We start from the raw sequence: 24,372 nt of genomic DNA, 5'->3' as shown, positions 1-24,372 counted from the left end.
GTATTAGAAACATTTCACAAAATTTTCCTGATCTAGTTATTTCTTTTTTCTAGAAGTGCAGAAACTTAATCCTCTATTCTAAGCTGTGGTATGATATTTTAAAAATCTGTTTGCTGTTTTCAGAGGTTCTCGTCGTTTCTTCGTACTTTCTGTATCACTACACAATATTTCCTGCCAGTTTAATGGATCACTCTAAAGTAATCATCGGTCTGACTTTGCCTTCCTACTTAGTATATCACAGAGTAAATCTCTGTAGTTCAGATTTCTCACCCTGGCTCTAATGATATTGAAAGTACTGAAATCACACTATTTTTTTTTTTTTGAGGTTACAGACAGATTTATTTAGGAAAGCAAGAATACATTCAAGGGAGAATGGGGGCTACTCTGATCTTCCAGTTCCTCTTTAATTATTTCTACAGCTTATCTAGGCCAGGGTATCACCACACGTAGGCTCTGCTTGCCATCTCCTTAACAGAAGGGCTGAAGGGGAGGTGACCTTGACACATACACCCATTAGAGCTACTCTGTGACAAGAGCAGGATCTGCTGGTGGAAAGGGAGCGTCAGCTAGCTACCCCTTGGTCTGGGGACCGTAGCTAGGGACTGGACAGGAGGACTGAAGTCAGGGTGGAGTTGCACAGTTTTGTACCAGTTTTTCTAGCCTTTGTTTTGAACTTGGTGTTGCTTTTTTTCAAGTAAGGGCGAGTGTGGACCACCCAGGACAAGGGCTGAGAGCATGGCTGGGTTGCTGGGGAGTTCATGTTTGCACTTCCAACGTTCATGGGCATTCCCTGTGTTCCCACAGCTCCTGGGCCCTCCTCTTTAGGGACTTGGACTTTTTAATTTTGCTTTCTGCACCTCCAAATTCCTATCTCACTACTATGTGGGAGGGACTAGGTTACCATGGAACAAAAGACAAGACCTTAAAGAGAGAAGCAAGTCCTAACAGCGTGGCCAGCAGAGCAGACACCACCCAGCAAAGCCCCTAAGGCCTGAATAGACCTAAACTCCAGCCCCTGGAAATCCCCTCATTGAACTCTGCAGCAGCCCTGTCTTGGGAGTGCATTGATCTGGTCTGTGTGGACAACTCCAATTAACAGTACTTCCAACTGCATCCTATCTTATATGGTAAGAAGGGAAGCTGAGCTATTTCCATGAGCCTCAGACTTAGGCCACTCCAATGGCTAGCTCAGTGAAAGCAACACAAAAAAGAGGAAGAGGTTAAGAATCTTCAGCCCTTGATTGTGTGGAGATTCAAGATGGTATATTAGACGAATGCTGCAATTCATTTGCTTGAGTGCGGTCTCTCATTCTCTGTCTCTTGCCCACCATTTTGACCACATCAGTGGAAACACTTCCTTTATTTTTCATTAAGAATCATTTTTTTCCGCACACGCGTGTGTGTGTGTGTGCTCGCGCGCGCGCGTGCTGTGCTGATTGTGTATATTTGTATTTCTCAATTTTTAGTATTTTTTATTGAAACATGATAATTATCCCATATTTATACCCCTTTCCCTCTTTCTTCCCTCTATCTCATTCTCTTCCTTCCACTACACTGATCTGCCATGTATCTTTATGATGTTCAATCTCCTTTCTTGCCACCTTCTTCCCCCTTATTTTGCTCTAGTTTCCACAAATGAGAGAGAATTTTTGGCTTTTGATTTTCTAAGTCTGGCTTATTTCACTTAGCATGATTTTCTCCATTTCCATCCATGTACCAGAAAAAGCCATTATTTTACTCTTTATGGCTGAGTAGAACTCCATTGTGTATATATACCACATTTTCTTGATACATTCATTTGCTGATGGACATCTGGGTTGATTCCATAATTTGGTCATTGTGAACAGTTATTTTTTCTCATCTTGTGTTTTGAGAGTTAGGGGTTTTGATTTATTTATTTAGGTTTTGTTTTTATTGGTTTCTTTCCTTTTTTTCCTCTGCTAACAGCAAAATTTTCTTCTTTTTCTCCCCTTTTTTCGTATTTTTCTCCTCCCTCCTTTATAACCATCACCCACTACATCTCTTCTGCATTCTGTGTTCCCTTTTAAACGTTGTAAACTCACTTCTACTTTATTATATTTTCTTTTCTCTCAATAAACTGTATTTCCACCATCTTTTAGAACTGGTTTATATAACTCCTGCACCCACCATCCATGCTCTTGTAATTACTGCTGTGGATAACATAGTTGACACCTGCTCTTTGTTTTAATGCTCACTCTAGTTCATGGTTATTTATTGTTTTTCTGTTGGCATGTGCTGATTCCTCCATTCCTCTTTGTTATGGTAATTAATATTATAGATGTCATACTAGAAACTGGGTACTTATTGTAATGCTGTATTTTGTTTGTTGGTTATTGCTATTGTTTGTTTCCCCTATATTGTGAGATGCTAAGGACTTACAAGGACATGAGGAGTTGACAGGGTAGAGACTCTGGTGCTGAACTAAACTAAACTCAGCCAAAGGGTTGCACATACCTTGCTTCATATACATATTAATATTCAAACTTCAGCTATACTTTAATATTAAGAACAGAAGAAACAAAAACCCAAACTAATGACCAATTCCCAAGTAGAAAGGGATGAGAGTAAGCCCTTAGGTTCTACTCATAGACATCCACTGCTACAATAAAAACGGAGAAGTAACACAAAGGCTGTGGATGCCACACTTATGAAGGGGGTCTCAATCTAGATCATTCTAGGATGCTTTAGCAAGGCTGTGCTTAAGAAGGCTCACACGTAAGAGTGGAAGAGAAATCCATTCAAACATATGCCTAAAACCTAACACAGGAATATAAGAAATACGGGAAAACAGGGTAATACAATACCTGCTAAGGTTCACCAGCAATTGACCTCAAAGATATTGAAGTGGATGAAATTCTAGATAAAGAATTCAAAAGAATAATTATAAAAATGATCAATGAATTCCAAGAGAACACAGAAAAACAACTGAATGAATTAAGGAGCCAGTACAGGATATGAATAAGAAATTGATTAAGAACATAGAGATATTAAAAAAGATCCAAATGTGCAGGTGAAAGTCTTAATAGAGTAGACCGTGCTGAAGACAGAATCTGTGTTGGAAAATAAAAGTGGCCAGGCTTGAACATTCAGGCAATATTAAAGAACATAAGTAACTATGACCAGAATATACAAGACATCTGGGACAACATTAGTAGACGAAGTTTAATTCATTGGAATTGAGGCAAGTTGTGAGATGCTGGCTAATGGAAAGGACAACTTCTTCAGGTAAATAATTACAGAAAAATCTTCTAAACCTTGACAATTAGGTGAACATCTAGATATAGGCTACATTCAGAATCCCAACTAGACAAGGAAGAAAAAAAAAACTTCTCTCAAACACATTATAATTAAAATGCCTAACATACAGAGCAAGGATAGGATTTTAAAAGCTCCAAGAGAAAAACGTCAGATCTCATATAGAGGCAAGCCAACTAGAATTACTCTGGATTTCAGAGCACAGTCTCTAAAAGCCAGGAAGACTTGGAATGCTGGTGTTCCAAGTCCTGAAAAAGTAACTGTCAACCAAGATTGCTATATCTAGCAAAGCTATTCTTCATAATCAAAGGAAAAATAAAATTCTTCTGTGATAAGATTGGAATGCTGGTATACTGAGCCAGCATACAGAATTAAAGATTCTCCATACAGAAAAATAAAAAGCAACCCCAGAGCTCACAAATGAACAAATCTCATTTGAACAATAGCTAAGCAAATGAGAAACAGGACCAAATAAAACAATACAAATAAATCAAAATGGCAGGAATTAATAAACCTCTCTATAACAACTTTTAATATAAATGGTCTCAACTCTCCAATTGAAAGACATAAGCTGGCAGAATGGACCAAAAAATAAGATCCAACTATATGTTGTTTCTAAGGGACTCACCTTATAGGCAAAGACAGTCACAGGCTGAAAGTGAAAGGGATAGAAATTGATGTACTATGTGAATGAAGTCCAAAAGCAAGCAGGGGTAGCTACTGTCATATCTGACAAAGCAGACTTTAAATTAAAATCAGAAGAGTCAGAAGATCACTTCAAACTGGTAAAGGAACAATCATAAATATTTATGCCTCAAACATTGGTGCAACTAATTATATAAAAAAGAAACTACTTGACTTAAAGCCTCAGACCCCAGTACAATAATCCTAGGTGATTTTAACATACCTCTGTCACCGTTAGAAAGGTCATCCAGATATAAACTCAGGAAAGACTCCTGAAAAATATTATAAATCAAGTGGACTTAAGAGACATCTATAGAATATTTCATCCAACAACAGCTGAATACACAGTCTTCTCAGTAGCTCATGGAACCTTCTCCAAGATAGACCATATTCCAGGCCACAAAGAAACTCTCAGCAAATACAAAAAAAATTGATATAATTTCTTCCATCTTTTTCTAAAACATTTATTTTTTAGTTTTAGGTGCCCCATACATGCTAGGCAAGTACTCTACCAGTGAGCCACTACCCCAGCCCCAATTTCTTCCATCTTATCAGATCATAATAGAATTAGAGATCAACATCAGAAAACCATCAGACTATATAACATATGGCATAAACGTATAAAAATATGGAGATTAAACAATATAGTTTTAAATGATGAATGGGTAGTAGAAGAAATCAGGGGAAAAGGTAAAAAAAAATTCTGAAATGAAACAGTGATACAACATTCCAGAACCTCTGGGACACCATTGAAGACAGTTCTAAGAGGAAAGTATAGTTATGAGTGCCTATGTAAGAAAATTAGATCCCCAATAAACAACCTAATGTTGCATCTCAAGACCCTTGAAAAATAAGAACAAACCAATTCCCAAACCAGTAGAAGGAAACAGTTAAGATAATAGCTGAAATCAATGAAATTGAGAATAAAAAACACAAAGGATCAATGAAATGATTTTTGAAGAGATAAACAAGAATAATAAGCCTTTAATCAATCTAACCAAAAGAAAAAGAAGACTTAGTAAAGTTAGAGTTGAAAAAGGAGAATCATCACAGATATCACAGAAATCCAGTGGATCATTAGGGAATTTTTAAAAAATTCAACAAATTGGAAGACCTAGAAGATATGGATACATTTATAGACACACATGACCTGCCTAAATTGAACCAGGAAGACAGAGAATCTAAGCAGCATTACTAGTAATGAGAGAGAAGCAGTAATTTAAAAAACTATCAAAAGCCCAGGATCAGATGTATTCTCAGCTGAATTCTGCCACATCTATAGAAAAACTAATGTCATTGTCCCTAAACTTCTATGAAGTAGATAGCAATGGAACACTTCCAAATTCTATGAAGCCAGTATCACTCACAGATGAAAGCCAGATAAGGACACATCAAGGAAAGCAAACTACACACTAATATCCCTGATGAACTTACATGTAAAAATCCTTAATTAAATATTAGCAAACCATATTCAACATATTAAGGAGATTGTACATCATGACCACGTTGGTTTTATCACAGATAGGTAAGATGGTTTAACATATTCAAATCAGTAATGTAATTCATCACATTAATGTAATTAAGCACAAAATCACTCCTCTCAACAGATGAAGAGAAGGCCTTTGATAAAATTTAGCACCCATTCATAATAAAAATACTGAAGAAAGTAGGGATTGAAGGAACCTACCCCAACAACATAAAGACTGTATATGAAAAATCTAAAGTTAATCTCATAGTAAATAGGGCAAAATTGAAGTAATTTCCTTTAAATTCTGCAATAAGACAAAGATGTCCAGTCTCATCACTCCTATTTAATGTGGTGCTAGAAATTCTATCCAGAGAGATTAGACTAGAGAAGAAAATAAAAGGAATAAAAATAGAAAAGGAAGAAATCAATTTATCACTATTTGCAAATGATGTGATTCTATACTCAGAAGATCAAAAAAACTCTACTGTTATAACTAATACCTTCAGCAAAGTGGCATATTATAATATCAACATACTAAAATCAGTAGCTTTCCAATATCAATAATGTATCTGCTGAGAAAGAAGTCAGTAAAGGAATTTTTCACCATAGTCATTTTTAAAACCTAGGAATAAATCTCTACCAAGGAGGTAAAAGACCTACACAATGAAAACTATACATCATGGAAGAAAGAAATTGTTCATAGAGAAGCAGAATTAATATTGTGCAAATAAATGGCTATATCTCCAAAAGTAATATACAGATTCACTGCAATTCCCATCAAAATAACAATAACATCCTTCATTAAACTAGAAAATAATAGTCCTAAAATTCATCTGGAAGAAAACAAGACCCAGAATATCCAAAGAAATTCTAAGCCAAAAAGCATAATACCTGACCTCAAATTATATCACAGAACTATAGTAAAAAGAACTGCATGGTACTGGCATAAAAAACAGACACATGGACTAGACACATGGTGCATAATAGATAATGCAGAGACAAACCCACACATGTATAGTCATCTGCTACTTGACAGAGGTGCCAGAAACACATTGGAAAAGCAGCCTTTTAAGAAATGGTGCTGAGGGGCTGGGGATGTGGCTCAAGCGGTAGCACGCTCTCCTGGCATACGTGCGGCACGGGTTCGATCCTCAGCACCACATACCAACAAAGATGTTGTGTCCACCGAGAACTAAAAAATAAATATTAAAAAAAATTCAAAAAAAAAAAGAAATGGTGCTGGGAACCCAAACTGGTTATCCATATGTACAAAAATGAAACTAGACTCTTATCTCTTACTGTGCACAGAAATTAACTCAGTGGATCAAAGACCAAGGAATTAGGCCAGAAACAATGCAACTCCTAGAAGAAAACTTATAGTAGACATTCCAGCTTATAGGCACAGGCAGTGAATTTCTAAATATGACCTATAAAGCTGAGGAAATTATGCCAAGAGTTAATAAAATTGGCATCAAATTGTAAAGCTTCTGCACAGCAAAGGAAACAAGAATGTGAAGAAAGGACCTAGAGAATGGGGGCAAATTTTTGTGAACCCCTTTTCTTAGAGGATTAATATCCAGAATATATAAAGAACTCAAAAACACTTAAACCAAAACAGCAACAACAACAACAACAAATAATCCAGTAATAAATGGGCAAATGAATTAAAACACTTCTCAAAAGAAGAAATACAAATGGCCAACAAATATATGAAAAAGTTTTCAACATAGTTAGCATTTAGGAAAATACAAATCAAAACCACATTTAGATTTCATCTCACAGCAGTCAGAATGGCAGTCATCAAGAATACAAACAAAGGATTTAGAGGAGATTGTAAAGTAGCACAACAACTATAAAAATTGGTATGGAGCTTTCCTCCAAAGATTGGCATAGTACTACCATATGACCCAGATATACCACTCCTTGGTATTTATCCTAAAGAATTAAAATCATCATACAACAGTGATACATGCATACCCATGTTTATAGCAGCACGGATCACAGTAGTCAAACTATGGAATGAGCTGAGGTATTCACCAGTAAATTATTGGGTAAATAAAACGTGGTATATGTACACATGAAGTTTTATTTAGCTGCATGAGTGGATGTTGGATTTTGTCAAATGCTTTTTGTGTTATCTGTTGATATTTCTTGCATACCAGAATACCATTTGGTAGTGGTGCATAGTTTTTTTTTAGTACATTATTGGACTTGATTTGCAAATAATTTGTTGAGAATTTTTGCATCTGTGTTTATGAAAGACACTGGTCTGTAGATTTCTCTTTTTAATGTCTTGGGTTTTGGCATTAGTGTCATACTTGCCTCATAGAAAGACTTAGAATGTATTCCGCTTCTCTCTCTTGGAAGATTGTGGAGATTTAGTATCATTTCTTCCTTAAGTATTTGGTAGAATTTACCATTAACCCATCTAAGTCAGGCGCTTTTTGTTTAGGAGATTAATTATAGATTCACTTTCTTTCATACATACAGGAATATTCAAATGATCCATTTATCCTTGCACAAGTTTTGATACCTTGTATCTTATAAGAAATTTGTCCATTTTATATAGTTATAAAATTTGTAGACATGGAGTTCATAATATTCTTTTTACCACTTTAATGTCCAGGTGGTCTAAAATGATGGCCCCTCTTCCTTTATCAATATTAGTAACTTGTGCTGGGATTGTGGCTCAGTGGTAGAGCGCTTGTCTACTGTGCGTGAGGCAATGGGTTCGATCCTCAGCACTACGTGTAAAAAGAAAGTTATAAAAAAATAGTATTTTTCTCTCTCCCTCCCTTAACTTGGCTAGAAGCTTATCAATTTTATTGACCTTTTCAAAGAACTGGCTTCTTTTTCCTAAAGTTCATTTTTATTCTCATGTATAGAATAAAGAAACTACTCTATAGAGCATTCTGCATAGCTTTTATGTTAAAGACTTGTCCTGGTTGGTTCTAATGCTTTACAAAACCCAAACTTATTAAATAATTTTGGCCCTTTTTATTTTTTTGTAGATATATATAGAACCAAATTTTTCTTGAATTTTTATATTTAGCCTTTATTCTTCTTTGAAAGTCAACTGGGAGAGTTTTAAAGTAACTTATAAATTGTTTCAGAGAGAAAAGTCAAAAGGAAAAGAATTTACTAATGCAGCAGAAACCTTAATAAGCCAAATTAATAAGAGATACAAACCAAAAGATGACATGAAGTCTACAAGAAAATTAAAGGAGTCTTTGGTGGATGGGTATGTTGATTAAAATTTTAGACATAAATATTTTTCTAACAGCTAACAACTGAATTATTTTTTTAAATGTTAGTTTTAAGTATGCATTCAAATCATGTAACTATCCAGTAGAAAACATATAGTTGTTATGAGCAATAGCTGTTTAGATTAAGCAGGAGGGAAATTAAATTTTAAATGTGCCATTCTAGTGATTGGTTACATTTTATAAAGTATCAAATAATGCCATATTAATACAGTATACCATTTTAGAAGTAAATCTTTAGGATGCAAGTATCTTACAATTTTATTTATGGACTCTAGTACTGAGAGTACTGAGTAAAACTAAATTTAAATGTGTTGCTTAATGAAATATGAAGTTTAAGTGAGCTTATTTAAATGAATTATTTTAACATAGTAACTAATGTATTCCTTATTATCTTAAGGTTAATTCCTTTAATACAAAATGTTCATTTATGAACTCTCAGGTTGTTATTTTGGTACTGGGGATTGAACCCAGGGGTGCCTTACCACTGAGCTATATCCCCAATGCTATTTATTTATTTTTGTCTTGAGACAGTGACTGAGTTGCTTAGGGCCTTAATAATTACTGAGTCTGATCTTGAACTTGTAATCCTCCTGCTTCAGCCTGCCAGTTGCTGGGATCACAAGCATATGCCACTGCATGCAGCTGTCAGGTTGTTAATTCAAATTATAATTAATCCTTGCCCTGTTAATTTAATTAAAATTAATTAATTCTGACATTTAAAAATGACCTTCAGGGTAAAACCATTTTTTAAAAATTGTTTGCTACTTCCTGCTTCACTAATGATTCAACTTATAATTAATTATTTTAGCTGCTATTTTAGGAAAGCTGAAAAAATATAGCTGTGACATTTTGGTTATTTATAACATATTGAATATAGAGTTAGTGACCAAAATATGTTTTGCCTTATATAAAATAACTTTTGAGAAATAATCGATATCTAATTGCTCTTTAAATATTGTCAATGTTTTTTTATAGTGATTTTTTAAACAAATCTGACCTACAACTTAGTAAGGTAGGTGTCCTTTATTTAATTTCACCAAACCTGTAGTCAAACTTGATATTTGACTGTAGATACTAAATTAGTATTAAGAAGGAATTGGATGCTTCTTTTATATAAGATCAATATTTTACTTTTTTGTACATGATTCAGTATGTCCATATCACTGGGTTTTTTTTATTTATTTTATTTTGCGCTAACTTATTCCATCTGTCTTGAGAATTATAGGTCCTTCTTAAGTCATGATTTGGTAAAAAAAATATATATATATTTTATCTTCATTGAGGCAAAAATAGTTTTCTTAAATTTATTATTTAAAATTACTTTCTGTAATTTTATCAAATTCTGAAGTTTACCCTCTGTAAGTTCTTTTGAATCTTTTCTCCTTTATGACAACTCCTATTGTCTTTCAGTTCTAATTTCTGATTCCTGAACTGTTACGATAGTCTTTATGTAATTCTCTTTGTTTATAGTGTAATATGTTTCTGTGCCAATCCATTCATTAGTACATTACTTATTCTCTTTAACCTTTTTTGGAAAGAACTCAAATTCTCATTCCTTCTTTTGTGATTACCAAGATCTTAATATTCATTGGGAGTCTTGCTTTTGAGTCTGTCTTCTTTGTGAAAAGTTTCCAAGGTCCCCTGACCAAAGAAAAAATATATTCAATTGGAAATAAATAATTTTTTGTGCTTTTAAAATTATTTTATTCATTACTACAGGGTTTTCCTTTCTCCTGTCTTACGAGGGTGTAACTGTCTTGAGTCATCTTTATATCTTCTTTTAACATCTTTGTTCACCTTTGTACATCTATAATACATACATGTATTAACATTTGCATATTCTGTTTTATATGATGTTCTGTAATACCTAGCTGGTATTACTGGTACACAAAAGAGAAATGAACATACATACCTGAACACTGGGTAAGTCAGTTAAGTGATCAGAGGAATGATATATAGAGAGAGAAAGTTTTGAGAATAATGCAAATAATTCTATATGATATAGCCAAAATTTTAAATTGAAAATAAATCACAAATTAAAATGAATGTTTTAGATTTTAATATTTATAACTTACCAGATGTGAAATTAGTCTTCTGATTATTTTGATAAGTTATTTAGCAATATTACTTAACCATAGTTAAATATAATAAATCAATACAAATATTAATTCATTAAATTTTGTTTAACTTCTTTACTGCCCTCAGTAATTTGTGATCTGGTTGAATATATTTTGAGCTATAATCTATGTGAATAATTGTACACATATTTTCCCCCAAATAATTAATACATGCATTTAAATCATTTTTCTAGTGTGGATGCTTGATATTTTCCTTTTATATATTTAAGGTGCATGAAATGATGATATTACATAGTGAAATGATTATTGTAGCCAAGAAAATGAACACATCCATTATTTCACATAATTCACCTGTATGTGTGTTTCACAAAACACCTAAAATATGATTTTTATGGGAAAAAAACTGAATACAATATATTATTAACTGTAGTCCTCATTTTCTATATTAGACTCTAGAATTGATTAATCCCTACCTATTATCCTTTAATCACTTTCTCATTTCCTTCTCCTTGCCCCACTCATGACCACCATTTTACTATTTCTATATATTCAAACTTTACATTCCACATGTGAAATCATGCAGGTTTCTTTCTGTCTGCCTTAATTTCATTTGACATAATACCCTCTACGTATATAGATGTTGTGACAAATGGTAGTATCTCTTTGTTTTAAAGCTGAATAACATTGCTGTGTGTTTGTCTGTGTGTGTGTGTTTATTAGTTTCCTTATCCATTCATCTGTCAGTACACACTTTAGGTTGTTTCTCTGTTGTAGATATTAAAATAATGTAACAAGGAACATGGGAGTACAGGTATCTTTACAGGTGGTGATTTAATTTTTTGAGGTATATGTTTATTAACTCACATTAAGGAAAATGTTATAAATGCCAGATTTATAGTAGTGTAAGTGCAGATGGAAATGTTAAATAGATGAATATTTAATTGCATGTGATTTGTTTGCTATGTGGTCAATAGTAGTCTAAGTTTAAATGGTTTATGTAAACCTTTTGTATTTAGGAAAAAGTTCAGAAAAAAAGTTACAGAAAACTGAAGACTACTTTTGTTAATGTTACTTCTGAATGCCCATTGTAAGTAATTTTTTATTAATCTTTTCATTTTTTTCATATTTAAAGAAACTAAACATTTCTTTTATAATGGAACTAACATTTGTATTTAATTTCACAGGAATGATGTTTATAATTTTAATTTGAATGGAGCTGATGATCCTGTTATAAAACTCGGAGTAAGCTAGAAATTAATGTTTATTTTGTACTTATTCAGTAGTTATTTTGCATGTATTATTCAGTTATGAGTGTTTTTGATGTGCATCTTCTTATAGATGTACTTTAAAATTTTTTTAAATATGTGAAAAGATATTTGGATAACCAGCTAGGGTATCTCTGGGGTTTTTCTAAATTTTTGCAGATAAGGAGGAAAGAAATGAGTGGGAAAAGTAGAAGACTTATTCTATCAAGAAAATCTTTTTTTTTTTTTTTTTGCTGGGACAGGTTTAAAACAAATACTTTTATTTGTTTTGCTCTGAGTGTATTTTATTGTATTTATTGTATCATTTTAAATTTTATTTTCAATTTTTATGATTCTAAGAAATGATAGAAACTAGATATTGTGCTTATTCCTTAATTTTTGTTTAGTTTGACACTAAGAATACTCTTTATTTTTAATGTTTATTCACCATATAGATCCAAGAATTTCAAGCTACAGCTACAGAAGCATGTGTGGATAATTCAATAAAATTGTAGGTGTTTTTATTTTAATAACATAGGTCAGATTAAAACAATTTTAACTTTTTCCCCTCTTAAGTAGCTTGTCCTCACTCTGTTTCTCTAAGAGTTTTTAACATAGGAAAGGAATGAAACTAAAATGCTACTGTCATGATTATTTCTTTTTTTTAGTTTTATTGATTTTATTTTTTTAAATACATGACAGTGGAATGCATTACAATTCTTAATTCACATATAGAGAACAGTTTTTCATATCTTCGTATGTAGAGTATGTTAACACCAATTCATGCCTTTATACATGTACTTTGTGGGGGTTTTTTTTGCATTACAATTCTTATTACACATATATACCACAATTTTCATCTCTGTATATAAAGTATGTTGACACCCAATTCGAGTCTTCATACATGTACTTTGGATAATGATATCTATCACATTCCACTGTCCTTGCTAATCCCCTCCCATTCCCTCCCACCCCTCTTCCCTATCTAGAATTCATCTAATCCTCCCAAGCTCCCCTTTCCTATCCCACTATGAGTCAGCCTCCTTATATCAGAGAAAACATTCAGCATTTGTTTATTTGGGATTGGCTACCTTCACTTAGCATTATCTTCTCCTACCCCATCCATTTACCTGCAAATGCCATGATTTTATTCTCTTTTAATGCTGAGTAATATTCCATTGTGTATATATGCCACATTTTTTATCCATTCATCCACTGAAGGGCATCTAGGTTGGCTCCCCAGTTTAGCTATTGTGAATTGTGCTGCTATAAACATTAATGTGGCTGTGTCCCTGTGGTATGCTGTTTTAAGTCCTTTGGATATAGTCTGAGGAGAGGGATATAGCTGGGTCAATTGGAGGTTCCATTCCCAGGTTGTCATGATTATTTCTATCATGATTCTGCTACTTCAACATTTACTTTTTCAGTTAATATGCAAATTATCTATACTTTGAATTGTAGATGTGTATTTCTTCAATCCATACACATTATTTTATAACTTACTAAGTTGAGAGGATAAGTTACCTGTCCAGAATTATATAGCTAATTAGTGAAAGAGTTGAGGCTGAAAACTGAGGTCTAATTGTCCAGTGCATGTTGGCTTAAGAAAACAATCATAACAGATATTTTTACATTAATTATTATTTTTTCTTAAGGGTAGATTCACGGAATCATGATGAACTTCAACCTTCTCTCAAAACAAAAGATGAAAGGGTAAGTTATAATATCCTAATGTATTCTATAAAAATAGCATTTATTTTAATATACTTTAATGCCAAAGATTCTCATCAAAGAAATGGGGAAAAAGATTTTTATTTTTTGCTGGGTGCAGTGGCACACACCTGTAATCCCAGTGGCTGAGACAGGAGGGTCTCAAGTTCAAACCCAGCCTCAGCAAAATAGAGTTGCTAAGCAACTTGGTGGGACCTTGTCTCTAAATAAAATACAAAATAGGGCTGGGGATGTGGCTCAGTAGTTCAATCCCTGGTACCTCATCCCCCCAAAAAACATTATTTTTTTCATTCCCTTATGAAATTATCCATCTTAATATAACAACTTCTGTTGTTTTCTTTAACAGTGTTAGGTTATATCTCTGGAAATATATTGTTTTGAATTTTTCAATTAACACTATCATCAAAATATAAATCTCACTGTCTGATCTGTATTTCTGAGTTACTTTCTTGAATAGATCTTTAATGCCAATCCTTAAATTGGTATGTTAAAAAAAAAAGGAGAAGTTAGATTTCCTGGATTTTGGGGGGAGAAGGTGTTGACTTAAATTCCTTTAATAAGATATTTCTTCATCTCTTTCAAATCTTTTTTTAAAAAATAGATTATCACAAATCATAAAAAGAAAAATCTCTTCAGTGATACTGAAACAGAATATAGGTGTGATGACAGCAAGACAGATATTAGCTGGCTAAAAGAACCAAAATCAAAACCACAGCTAATAGACTATAGCAGAAATAAAAATGTGAAGAAATGTGAAAACAGGAAATCAAGTAAGAAATTATTAGAGAAATAATGCAAATTTATCATTTTGATTGTGTTAAATGTTTTATTGTTTGATAAGTATACTTTTATATGTAGACCATTTACAACAATATATTCCCTACAAATCGGACAAAACACTATAGTAGTTATGTTTTTGTTTTGTCCACTATGGTTATATTTAAATTAATTTTTAATAGGACTGTAAGGACACAAAATTTGATTTAATGTGGTCCTTGGTTCATGACATACTTTCATCACTTTTTTACGCATGGCTCACTTAACCTGCTGCTGAGCTAATTGGTTATTGTAAATAGTACACAAAGTACTCGTGAACTCAGAATCCTTAAACAAAACCAGAATTTGAGCCTTGACACTTTATTTACAATTATTTGCATTTATTATATATATTTTCTTCTCAGCATCCTGGTTCTCTGTTGTAGCCAGCTTACATGCTTTTTAGGAATTCATTTGGATGCAATAAAAATATATCAGAAGGAAAACAATTTTCAAGTCTTACAAAAAATATTTTCCTAGAGTATGGTTTCTGTTTTTGTGAAAATGAATCTATTGAAGTAGTTGAATACAAGTTTGAGTTATAGGTTTTGGCTAAAGATAATTACCATTTTTGTAGCTGAATATCAATGTCAATGTTTGCTAAAAGACAAAGACTTTATATACTTCATTTTTAAAAGAAGACAACTGTTTTTCAATTGAATTTATATTTATTTCAAGGGAATTAGCTTTTATTTAGTTTCAGAATAAAAATAACCAATGACTGCTAATAGGGTGAAATGGCTTAAAGAGAATTAAAATTAGACAAAAATAAATTGGGGAATATACTTTGAAATGAGGCTGAATCTCAAAATGTGAGAGTCTAACCAAATACTTCAGAAAGGAAAGGAGCAAGATTATCATAGGTAAAAGGGACAGGATTATAAAATAGCATAGTATATTCAGGGAATGCAGAATGGGGGTAGTTGTAACATACATAGATTTTATTTGTAACAATAATGAAAGGTGAGGCTAGATCTAGTCATGGAATCTGGAGTTTGAAACTGTGTGTTATAAGCCCAGGAGAAACATGGTAAGGCTCACATGACCTCAGGAGGCTCACAGTTTAATGGGAAGATATACAAATGAATACATTTCTTTAAAAGCAGAAGACTGGAAATTCTCAAGATTTTAGAGATTAAATACTATAATCATTAAATACTTATAAAATTGAACTTCTATGTGAATTACTTTGTTTAAATGATTAAGTGACAAGTTAATATGTATATAAGCTAATTGCCAGGATTAGAAGACCTTTCTTCCAAATAAACTTTACTCCTTTGACTTGGATGATCTCATTTCTTAGGCTTCAGTGGATATTTAAAAAGATATTATCCTTGGAAAGGAAAAAAGGGAAGTGGAACTAAAGCTACTATCAATAATATGGGTAAATCTTAGAAACATAACAATGTATGGAAAACAAAGCAAATCATGGAATAGGACATGACATTAATCTTACAAAGCTTATTATATTTAGAGTTACATATCTGTGAAATGAGTCTTTTTTAAATCAAGTAAATGAGAAACAGATTTCAGGATAGTAATTACCTTTTAGCAGAGAGGATATGGAGGACTATTAAAGAACATATGTAAGTAGATCAATACCATTCATAATCTGTTTCTTAAATTGAGTACTAAACTAATGGCTGTTCACTTTATAATTTATATTACAAATGCTTTTACATGTTTAAGAAGTTTGAGAATATAAAATAAGGAGAGGCAGGAAGATTGGCAATTCATACTATACCAAACACTATATAGTAAGAGTATCAATTCTTGAAATTTAAAATTCTGAATGCGTTTAAAGATGGATTCTTTCCCATCTATGATGTGGTACCACGAATACTATACTAGAGTTCAGGGGAATGGCTACGTGTGGTGGTATGTGCCTGTAATCCCAGTGTCTTGGGAGGCTGAAAGAGAAGGATCATAAATTCAAGGCCAGCCTCAGCAGTTTGGTGAGACCCTGTCTCAAATAAATACAAACAGGGATGTACGTAGCTCAGTGGCAGAGGAACCCACTGGGATCAATCCCCAGTACCAAGGGTTGGGGCAGAAAGCTTGGAGGAAGGGAATGCTCCCCAATCAGCCTGTCAACCTGATGGCCAAATTCTTCAACAGAACAGTAAAGATTTATGTGTGTGTGGGGGGCGGGGCGGGGGTCCTATGTCCTGTGGCTTAAAGCCACATGAAGAAACAAAATTTTAAAAAAGGATATACGCTCCTGTTTTTAATGATTTTTAATTTATACATGCAGCGATGGCTCTAAGAAATTTAATGCCAGTTTTTATATATTTGAAAAATTTAACCTTATTTTCCTAAATTGCAGGACCATCCTTGGATAAGGGTCAACCAAGATCTAAAATGGTAAAGTAAGAAGTTTTGTGTTCAAACATTCCCTTAAAGTTATTTTTTTCTTATCATATAAAAATAATTCATTTGCCATCTCATAATTTTCTTCCTATCAATTGCTTATTTTCCATAATTGTTCTGTCTTTGCACACCTCTCTTGACTTGTGTTTTTTAGAATCATGTTGGCCTTATTTTTAGTCTGTTTCATTCTGTGTGATAACAGGTATATTTGACCTCCTTTTATTTTATATAGTTTATATCAGGTCTCTTACAGATTTAATGATAAGGAAGAAAATTGAAATGTTGATAAGGGAAAATAGTGGTAAAGAAGAAAATTGAAATGGGAAAATAAAACATAATCATTCAAAATCTATTAATCAAGAATCATTTTATTCTGACCAAATATTTTATGTATGTCTAGTGTCAATTTTATAGCAAGTAGCTTGTATTTTTTCTGTCTTAAATATTGATCTAGTAATATTCAGGAATTTTTCTCTTAAAGGCATACAAAAAAAACACCAAGCAGAGGGAGGAGATAGCTCCCGATGGGAGAACCAGACTTCCAAGAAGAGCAGCAGGAACCAAAAAGAATTATAAAGATCTTTCAAATTCAGAATCAGAGAGTGAACAAGAATTGTCACATTCATTTAAAGAGAGCTTTCTAGTAAAGGTAAATAGGTACAGTTCAGTTTAATAATTTATCAAAGCCTCTTGAAGTATTAAATATATACTTTTGTAAAAATATCAAATTTAACTTGTTACTTTTCTTAAATATCAAATTTAACTTGTTACTTCTATATGAGAAAACTGGTTGTTAAATATTTAGTTTTTAGTTTTAGGTGGACAGGACATAGATTTATTTTATGTGGTGCTGAGGATCGAACCCAGTGCCTCGTGCATGCCAGGCGAGCGCTCTACCATTGAGCCACAACCCCAGCAGAGAAAACTTTTTATAATAATTCTAAAAATTGGTCTCTAGGAAATATAGTGCTAAATTTTATAAGTTGGCATTAGTGTTAAAAATTAGATGTCTGTCTCTAGTGAAATTATAACTTTAAAATGATGTTTAGAAATAGAAAAGTACTTAATTCTTTCCAAAATTATGCTTCAGTATAGTACAACCTGTTGGGAAACTGTAGCTCTTTCTTGAATGAAAGCAAAACTATTGGTGTCAGGTTCTTCCTTTATACTGCCCCACCCTTGTCTCATAATGTTACAACATATTGCCAGCACCTGTGTTTGCACACTTTTATAATAAAAAAGTGAAAGATAATATGTCAGCTGCAGTTTTAAGCACTTTACAGATTTATCACACAAGAAAGTGATAGAATTTAAACCCAGAGAGTCTGGTAGGTTTCTGACTACTATGTTATATTGATCTTAAGTAAATAAACCTCAACCTCCCTTATTATCTCCTACCTGGAAGACTTCATTACTTACCTCCATATTTTGTATCACTTCAATTTTAGTTTACCTCACATCTAGGCAAATGAATCCAAGTCACCTCTCATCCTATTGCTCTTCAAAGAATTAACCCTGAAAATCTTCCTCTTGACGTTCAAAGCATCAAAATACCTTTCCATGCTTGCTTCTACTTTTCCCCATTATATACCCAGAACTGTTAACAACCAGATACCATAAGACCTGAGCTTTCCACTGCCTTCACTCTATCAGCCATCTTCATATCCCAGTAAGTCCTCTCCTCACTCCTTTCACCACTCCTCAGTGCTTCAGATACTTCAAAATCTAGGAATTCTTTCTGGTTTCCTTAAATTGGATATAATCTTTGAACTCTTATAGCATTTTATTTGTATCTCTTATTTATTGTATCTAAACATTCCATTTTCCTGCACATTTGTCTTATGCCATCCAGTATAATAGATAGTTTTTCACTAATGCCTAGGCCCTTGTGGTGCCCTATGTAGTACAGCATAAAACATTTAATAAGTATTTCAATGTGATTTTTTATGTGTCTAAGTTTAAGTATTTGTATTGAAGTGTAACTTCAAGGTTATCAATAAATTTAGGAGGAAAACATCCATTCCAGAACCAAAACAACGAAACTGCCAAAGAAACGACAGAAAGTCTTCTCTGCTGATACACAAAAAGAACTATCAAAAGAATGGAAATACTCGTCTCTACTAAAAGATACTATAAAAGATAATAGCCTGGATTCATCTCCTTCATCTTTATCTGAGACTCCATCATCTGTAGAAGTAATGAGATGTCAGTATTATTTCTGTGCATTGTAATTGAATAATTAACTCTAATTATGTGAAAGTATAATTTGTAGATTAATTTTGAGGGATTACGATTATAGGTATTTAAGATTATAGGCAGTTAAAACTTCATTGTTATACTAGTTAATGTTAGTAACTTTATTTTTGCTAACTTGGGAACAATGTCATTTAAATGTTTCATGTTAGGAAATTAAAGATCAAATGCTTTAATATGAAAAACACTTAATATATGTTTGCAAGGTACAGTGAAAGCTCAACTAAGAGCCTATTTTTAATGTGCTTTTAGCTGGAAATATATTTAAAAGCACAAGTATTATAGGAATTTCTATTTTTTCCTTGTTACAATTTATTGACAAGAGTCCAAAGGATATCATGATCATCCGGTAGACTATCAGTAGATTATCTTCATAATAGATGTTTTGCTTTTTAAAAATAAATTGTAAAGAAAATTCACAATCTTTGGAGCTTTGGTATATGTATGTCTTTCAAGTAAAGAAACTCCTTATAGTTTGCACTTTTCGCTTCACTTTCAATTGCTTACAAGGATCTTTCTAAATGTTATTTCTAAATGTTATTCATTTCACTTAAAATTTAGCAAATAGATCAGTTAATTTACTTATGCTCCACCTAAAGTAGCTAGTGATTGTGTTCTTTTACTTTACTAATGCTTAGAACAACTGTCACTTCAGATAAGCACATACTGAAAAGACAGATGTACATGCCCAGATTTCATATGAAAACTGAGAATTCTTTTAAGACTTATTTCAGCAGTGAATTTCCTCATTTTATGAGATATTCAGATGAGATGATTTTCCTAGCCTTTCCAGTCATAAAATTCTGTGACTTTAATATGTAAAAACACTATTTACTATGGTGATAAAATAATCAAGATAATATTTAGATAATTATATTTCAGTTCATACTGTAGATATTTTATTAGAAAATGTTTTGAAAGTTTTTAAATTCAGCTATTTTTCAGAGCCTTACAAAATATTTTAAACATAATGTAGCCTTAATTTATGGAAAGTTGTTCTTTTATGTTTTTTAGTGGTGCTGGGGAATCTTTCAGTTTTAGAGATGGAACCCACATGCTAGGCAAGCACTCTGCCAACTGAGTCAGCCTGCAAAAGTTTATCTTTTTAAATATAGCTAAGATTTTAATGTTCAATAACTGGTCATATTCTTAGAATTTAATCATGCTATTTCTAAAGCAGACATCTTTGATAACACCTGCCATCTGTTTTGTTTGTGTTTTGTGAGGCACTACAGGTATAGAGAAAATAACAGAAAAGGATTTTATTCAGGATTATGACTGTAGAACAAAATCTCTATCACCTTACCTGAAAACCTCATCACCTGAATCCTTAGACAGTAACAAAGAAGTTGGAGGTCCAGTAAACTCATCCAAAAACAATGGAACAAACTTGCTATGTGCAAGTGAAAGTTGCTCACCAATTCCACAACCTCTGTTTTTGGTAAGCGGGGAGAGAGGAAAGGGGCAGAGAATCAGATATATCTGTCTGAAGGTAGTAAATCATTTGTCTATCATCTTAATCAAATACACATAACTTGTCTATTTAAGGTTTTGAAGTTGGTCTGTGGCCTGGGGTAAGAGGACATAATGACAAATAAGATACAGTTCTCAGCCTCAGTGAACCTAACAGACTCATGTATAGCTGCTACACAGGAAAAAAAAAATGTGGTATTGTGACAGAACAGCGTACCGATAGGATTCTGTGATAGGAATGATTGCTTCTGCTTTTTTATCTATACACCAGAACGGCATACATTTTCTAGTTTGGGATAGATTTATTCCTGCAACACAGGTACCTTCTTCACATTTTACCATAATTCAAAGTCCATAACCTTTTAAGAAACTTTAGTTAATTGAAATCACAAGTTGACAACTAAATTGCCAAGAATGTAGTTCTGAACAGTATAGTTTTTGCTTTAAATTTTTATAAGGAAGTTTAAAACTGATTGGTAAATAACATGAATATAAAAGTTAAAATATATATGATGGATTTTTTCTTTCAAATATCAAATTATATATAGTTTTGTAATAAAATATATGCCTAAATGTCCAAAACTTGATAATAAAGATAGGATGTCATTAAGTTTTAAAATGAGGTAGATAACTGAAATGTTGTTTAATGTTCATGAGGAGAAAAAGAAGTTTTGGGATACTTTTGTACCAGTTTATAAAACTTACCAGCGCCTCCTTTTTTGCTTTTATATTATATATGGCTTAATTTAGATAATTTTGAAGTAGTGAAAAAACAATTGAATGCAAAGATATTCGTGTTGTTCATTACTATGGTATATAGCTGAGAGTTATGAGTCAGACAGAATTGGGTTTAAATCCTGACTTCACTATTTGCTAGCCATGTAACATTTTACAAGTTAATGAATCTCTTTGCCCTATTTTATAGATGAAAAAGATGAAGTGCAATGAAAATTTTAGGCTGAACTATGTAAACATAGTACCTGATATGTAGTAAATACTCAAATATTTTCTTGATAAGTGCTAACCTTTGCATATAAAGTAGAGTTAATTATTCAGTGGTAGAGTGCTTACCTAGCATGCATGAGGCCCTGGATTCAATCCCTAGCTCTGCAGGAAAAAAAAAAAAAAAACTGTTAATGACTATTCAGCACACCTATAGCAGAGATCTAAAACTGCTGTTAAAACCAACCTTCTGTCTGAGTACTTTTAAATGAATGTGCTTTTTATTCCTAGAAGATTTTAAGGTCCTTTTATTCTTTTAAACCAGTAGTCTTCACAGAGAATATTTTTCAAATGACCTCTTGCAGAAAATTCCCAATATGTCAAACAGATGAGAGTGGAACTATGTTCTTCAAAGCAGAAGTAGGACATCTAAATCCTAGCCTGTATAGCTTTCCTCCCATATAATCCCCAACACACTTTTCAAGACTGAGTTTCTACAGACAATTTAAAAACTAGTTTCCCACAAGATTATTATCCTGTGGTCATTTATCAGTGTTGCTCTGTCATCCTTAGTTTCCCTGAATCCTTTAGTTCCTCAGTATCCCAACTTGAAAATGCCTAAACCAAGGTAATTCTCAATCTTGATACCACTAGAATTTGTTATGTATTTATCTGTTGCATACTGATACATGAGACATTTCCCCCTCCATTTACTGTTGACTCTTATTAAGATATTGGAAATTTTCTTTACAAAGTAGCTGTACCAGGTCTGGGGATGTAGCTCAGTGGTAGAGGATTTGCCTAGCATGTGCAAGGCCCTGAGTTTGATCCCCAGCACTATATAAGTTTTATTTTTTAAAAAGTAGCTATACAAGTTGACACTCTCAATAGTGCCCCTTCTCCACAGTTTTAACTAGATGTTATCAGATGACTATTTTTGCCAATCTGATAAGTGTGCAAGTTGTGTCAACAAGTATTCATATATGTTTTAGCCATCTTGTGAATTACCTGTTTATTTTCTAATTTTGTAAATGCCTTGTTCAATTTGTCTTATAAATTTATAGTTCTTAATCTATCCTGATATTTTGTATTGGTTATAAGTAATGTAGACTTTTTCCCCTAGTATGCATCTTGTCTTTTGACTTAGTTAAATCCAAAACTTCCATATGGCAAATGATGTAGTATCATCAATCATTTGGGTTATTAAGAAATCCTTCCCTGCCAGGCATGGTGGTGCATGCCTGGAATCCCAGGGATTTGAGAGAGTTAAGGGAAGAGGATTGCAAATTAAAGGCCAGCCTCTGCAACTTAACAGGACCTAAGCAACTTAGTGAGACTCTTAAAATAAAAAGGGATGGGGATGTAGCTCATTGGTAAAGTGCCTCTGGATTCAATCCTAGTACCCCCAACACACACCCAAAAAGAATTCCTTCACTAAGCTATTGTCTCATACAAGCATTTTCCTTTCTTGCAGAAATGTTACTTTTGATTTTAACTTTTAAGGTTTTTTTGTCTTTCTGAGCTTTCTTCTTTCATATAGATAATAAATTTATGCAACATCATGAGCAGAATACCTTGGTGACCACAGATGATCTATTAGGCACTATTCTGTTTTAATGACCTACTTACTGTCTTTGTGCTAATACTACATCATTTTAACAACTGTAATTTTACAGTTACACAGTGTTTCTCATACACAACCCATTCTTTTACTTCAGCATTCTTTTGGCCCTTATCTGTATAAACCTTAGAATTAGTTTGTCTAAGAAAAGAACTGCATTTCTCAGTATTGAACTGATCTTTTTCATCCATATCGTTTTTCTCTCCATTTTTTGGCCCTGTTTCCTACAAATGGTACCAAAGTTTTCACAAAGAAAATTAGGCTTCTTGTTAAAATTAATTCCTCTTACAAGTTTTCTTTTTGTTGTGTCTTAAAAACACACACACTGTTAAAAAAATTTACATTTTCTGCTGTTTTCATTTTATATAGGAACGTTGATTTTTGTATCTTGAATAACTTTGCTGAATGTTACAATTTTCTGCACAGATTCTCTTAGATGTGCTGTATAGACAATTATATACACTATTATTCATGAAAATTTTTGTCATTTCTGTTCCAATCCTTATACTTAATGTTTTCTTGTTAAGGTTGACTTTGACCTCTGTGGTATACTTCTGTGTCCCAGGCTTCTATACTAGGAGGGCTCTTTCTCTATATTTTTTGGTAGATACTTGTCAGCAAGTTAATGTTCTATTTCTCTTAAGATTTTTTAGAATTATTAATTTTTAAAAATTTTTAAAATTATTAATAACTTTAAATGTTTAAAAATTATGAGTAGGTGTTGAATTTTAGCAGCGAATTAATACTTCCTTCAAAGTGTAAGTAGTATTGATTTAATGTTTCCTATTATGTTTAAAGGGTTTTTTTTTTTGGCTTTAAACAGTTGTCTAAATTCATTTGGGTTTCTGAATCTTATTCATTCATAGCCTAGGCATCTTCAAAATCAGAATAATGCAATAGTGAATAGAAAAAGGTATAAATGCTGTGGTAAGCATTTATAATTCAGAAGGTAAGCAGTTATAATTCAGAAAAAAATTCAGTTATAATTCAGAAAAAAAGAGCTTATGGAAATTGAATTTCCAATTATTAATGAAAATCATATACAAAGCAAAAGAGAGGTAATATGCTATAATCTTCAGTTTTTCCTTTGAGATAATTCTTGTAAGAATCAAATTATTGGTCTTTAATGTTAATTATATTTAATACTTTT

The 24,372-nt window shown here is 32.6% G+C and overlaps 1 protein-coding gene across 1 annotated transcript in view; it reads left to right on the top strand.

Annotated features, from left to right (window-relative positions):
- Sycp2 (synaptonemal complex protein 2) overlaps nt 1-24,372 on the top strand; it is a 61,694-nt gene that overhangs the window by 30,552 nt on the left and 6,770 nt on the right. Inside the window, exons 23-35 of the mRNA XM_026408359.2 lie at nt 8,542-8,669; nt 9,670-9,706; nt 11,789-11,859; nt 11,957-12,014; nt 12,472-12,527; nt 13,672-13,729; nt 14,349-14,517; nt 16,890-16,927; nt 17,415-17,582; nt 18,940-19,138; nt 20,422-20,627; nt 24,089-24,135; nt 24,214-24,280. Coding sequence (XP_026264144.2) covers nt 8,542-8,669; nt 9,670-9,706; nt 11,789-11,859; nt 11,957-12,014; nt 12,472-12,527; nt 13,672-13,729; nt 14,349-14,517; nt 16,890-16,927; nt 17,415-17,582; nt 18,940-19,138; nt 20,422-20,627; nt 24,089-24,135; nt 24,214-24,280 — 1,302 coding nt within the window. The remainder of the gene's footprint in view (nt 1-8,541; nt 8,670-9,669; nt 9,707-11,788; nt 11,860-11,956; nt 12,015-12,471; nt 12,528-13,671; nt 13,730-14,348; nt 14,518-16,889; nt 16,928-17,414; nt 17,583-18,939; nt 19,139-20,421; nt 20,628-24,088; nt 24,136-24,213; nt 24,281-24,372) is intronic.

Source organism: Urocitellus parryii, chromosome 6 (assembly GCF_045843805.1).
Source record: "Urocitellus parryii isolate mUroPar1 chromosome 6, mUroPar1.hap1, whole genome shotgun sequence".
Classification (NCBI taxonomy): Eukaryota; Metazoa; Chordata; class Mammalia; order Rodentia; family Sciuridae; genus Urocitellus; species Urocitellus parryii.
Note: the sequence above shows the minus strand (reverse complement) of the source record. Positions and strands in the feature narration are given on the sequence as shown.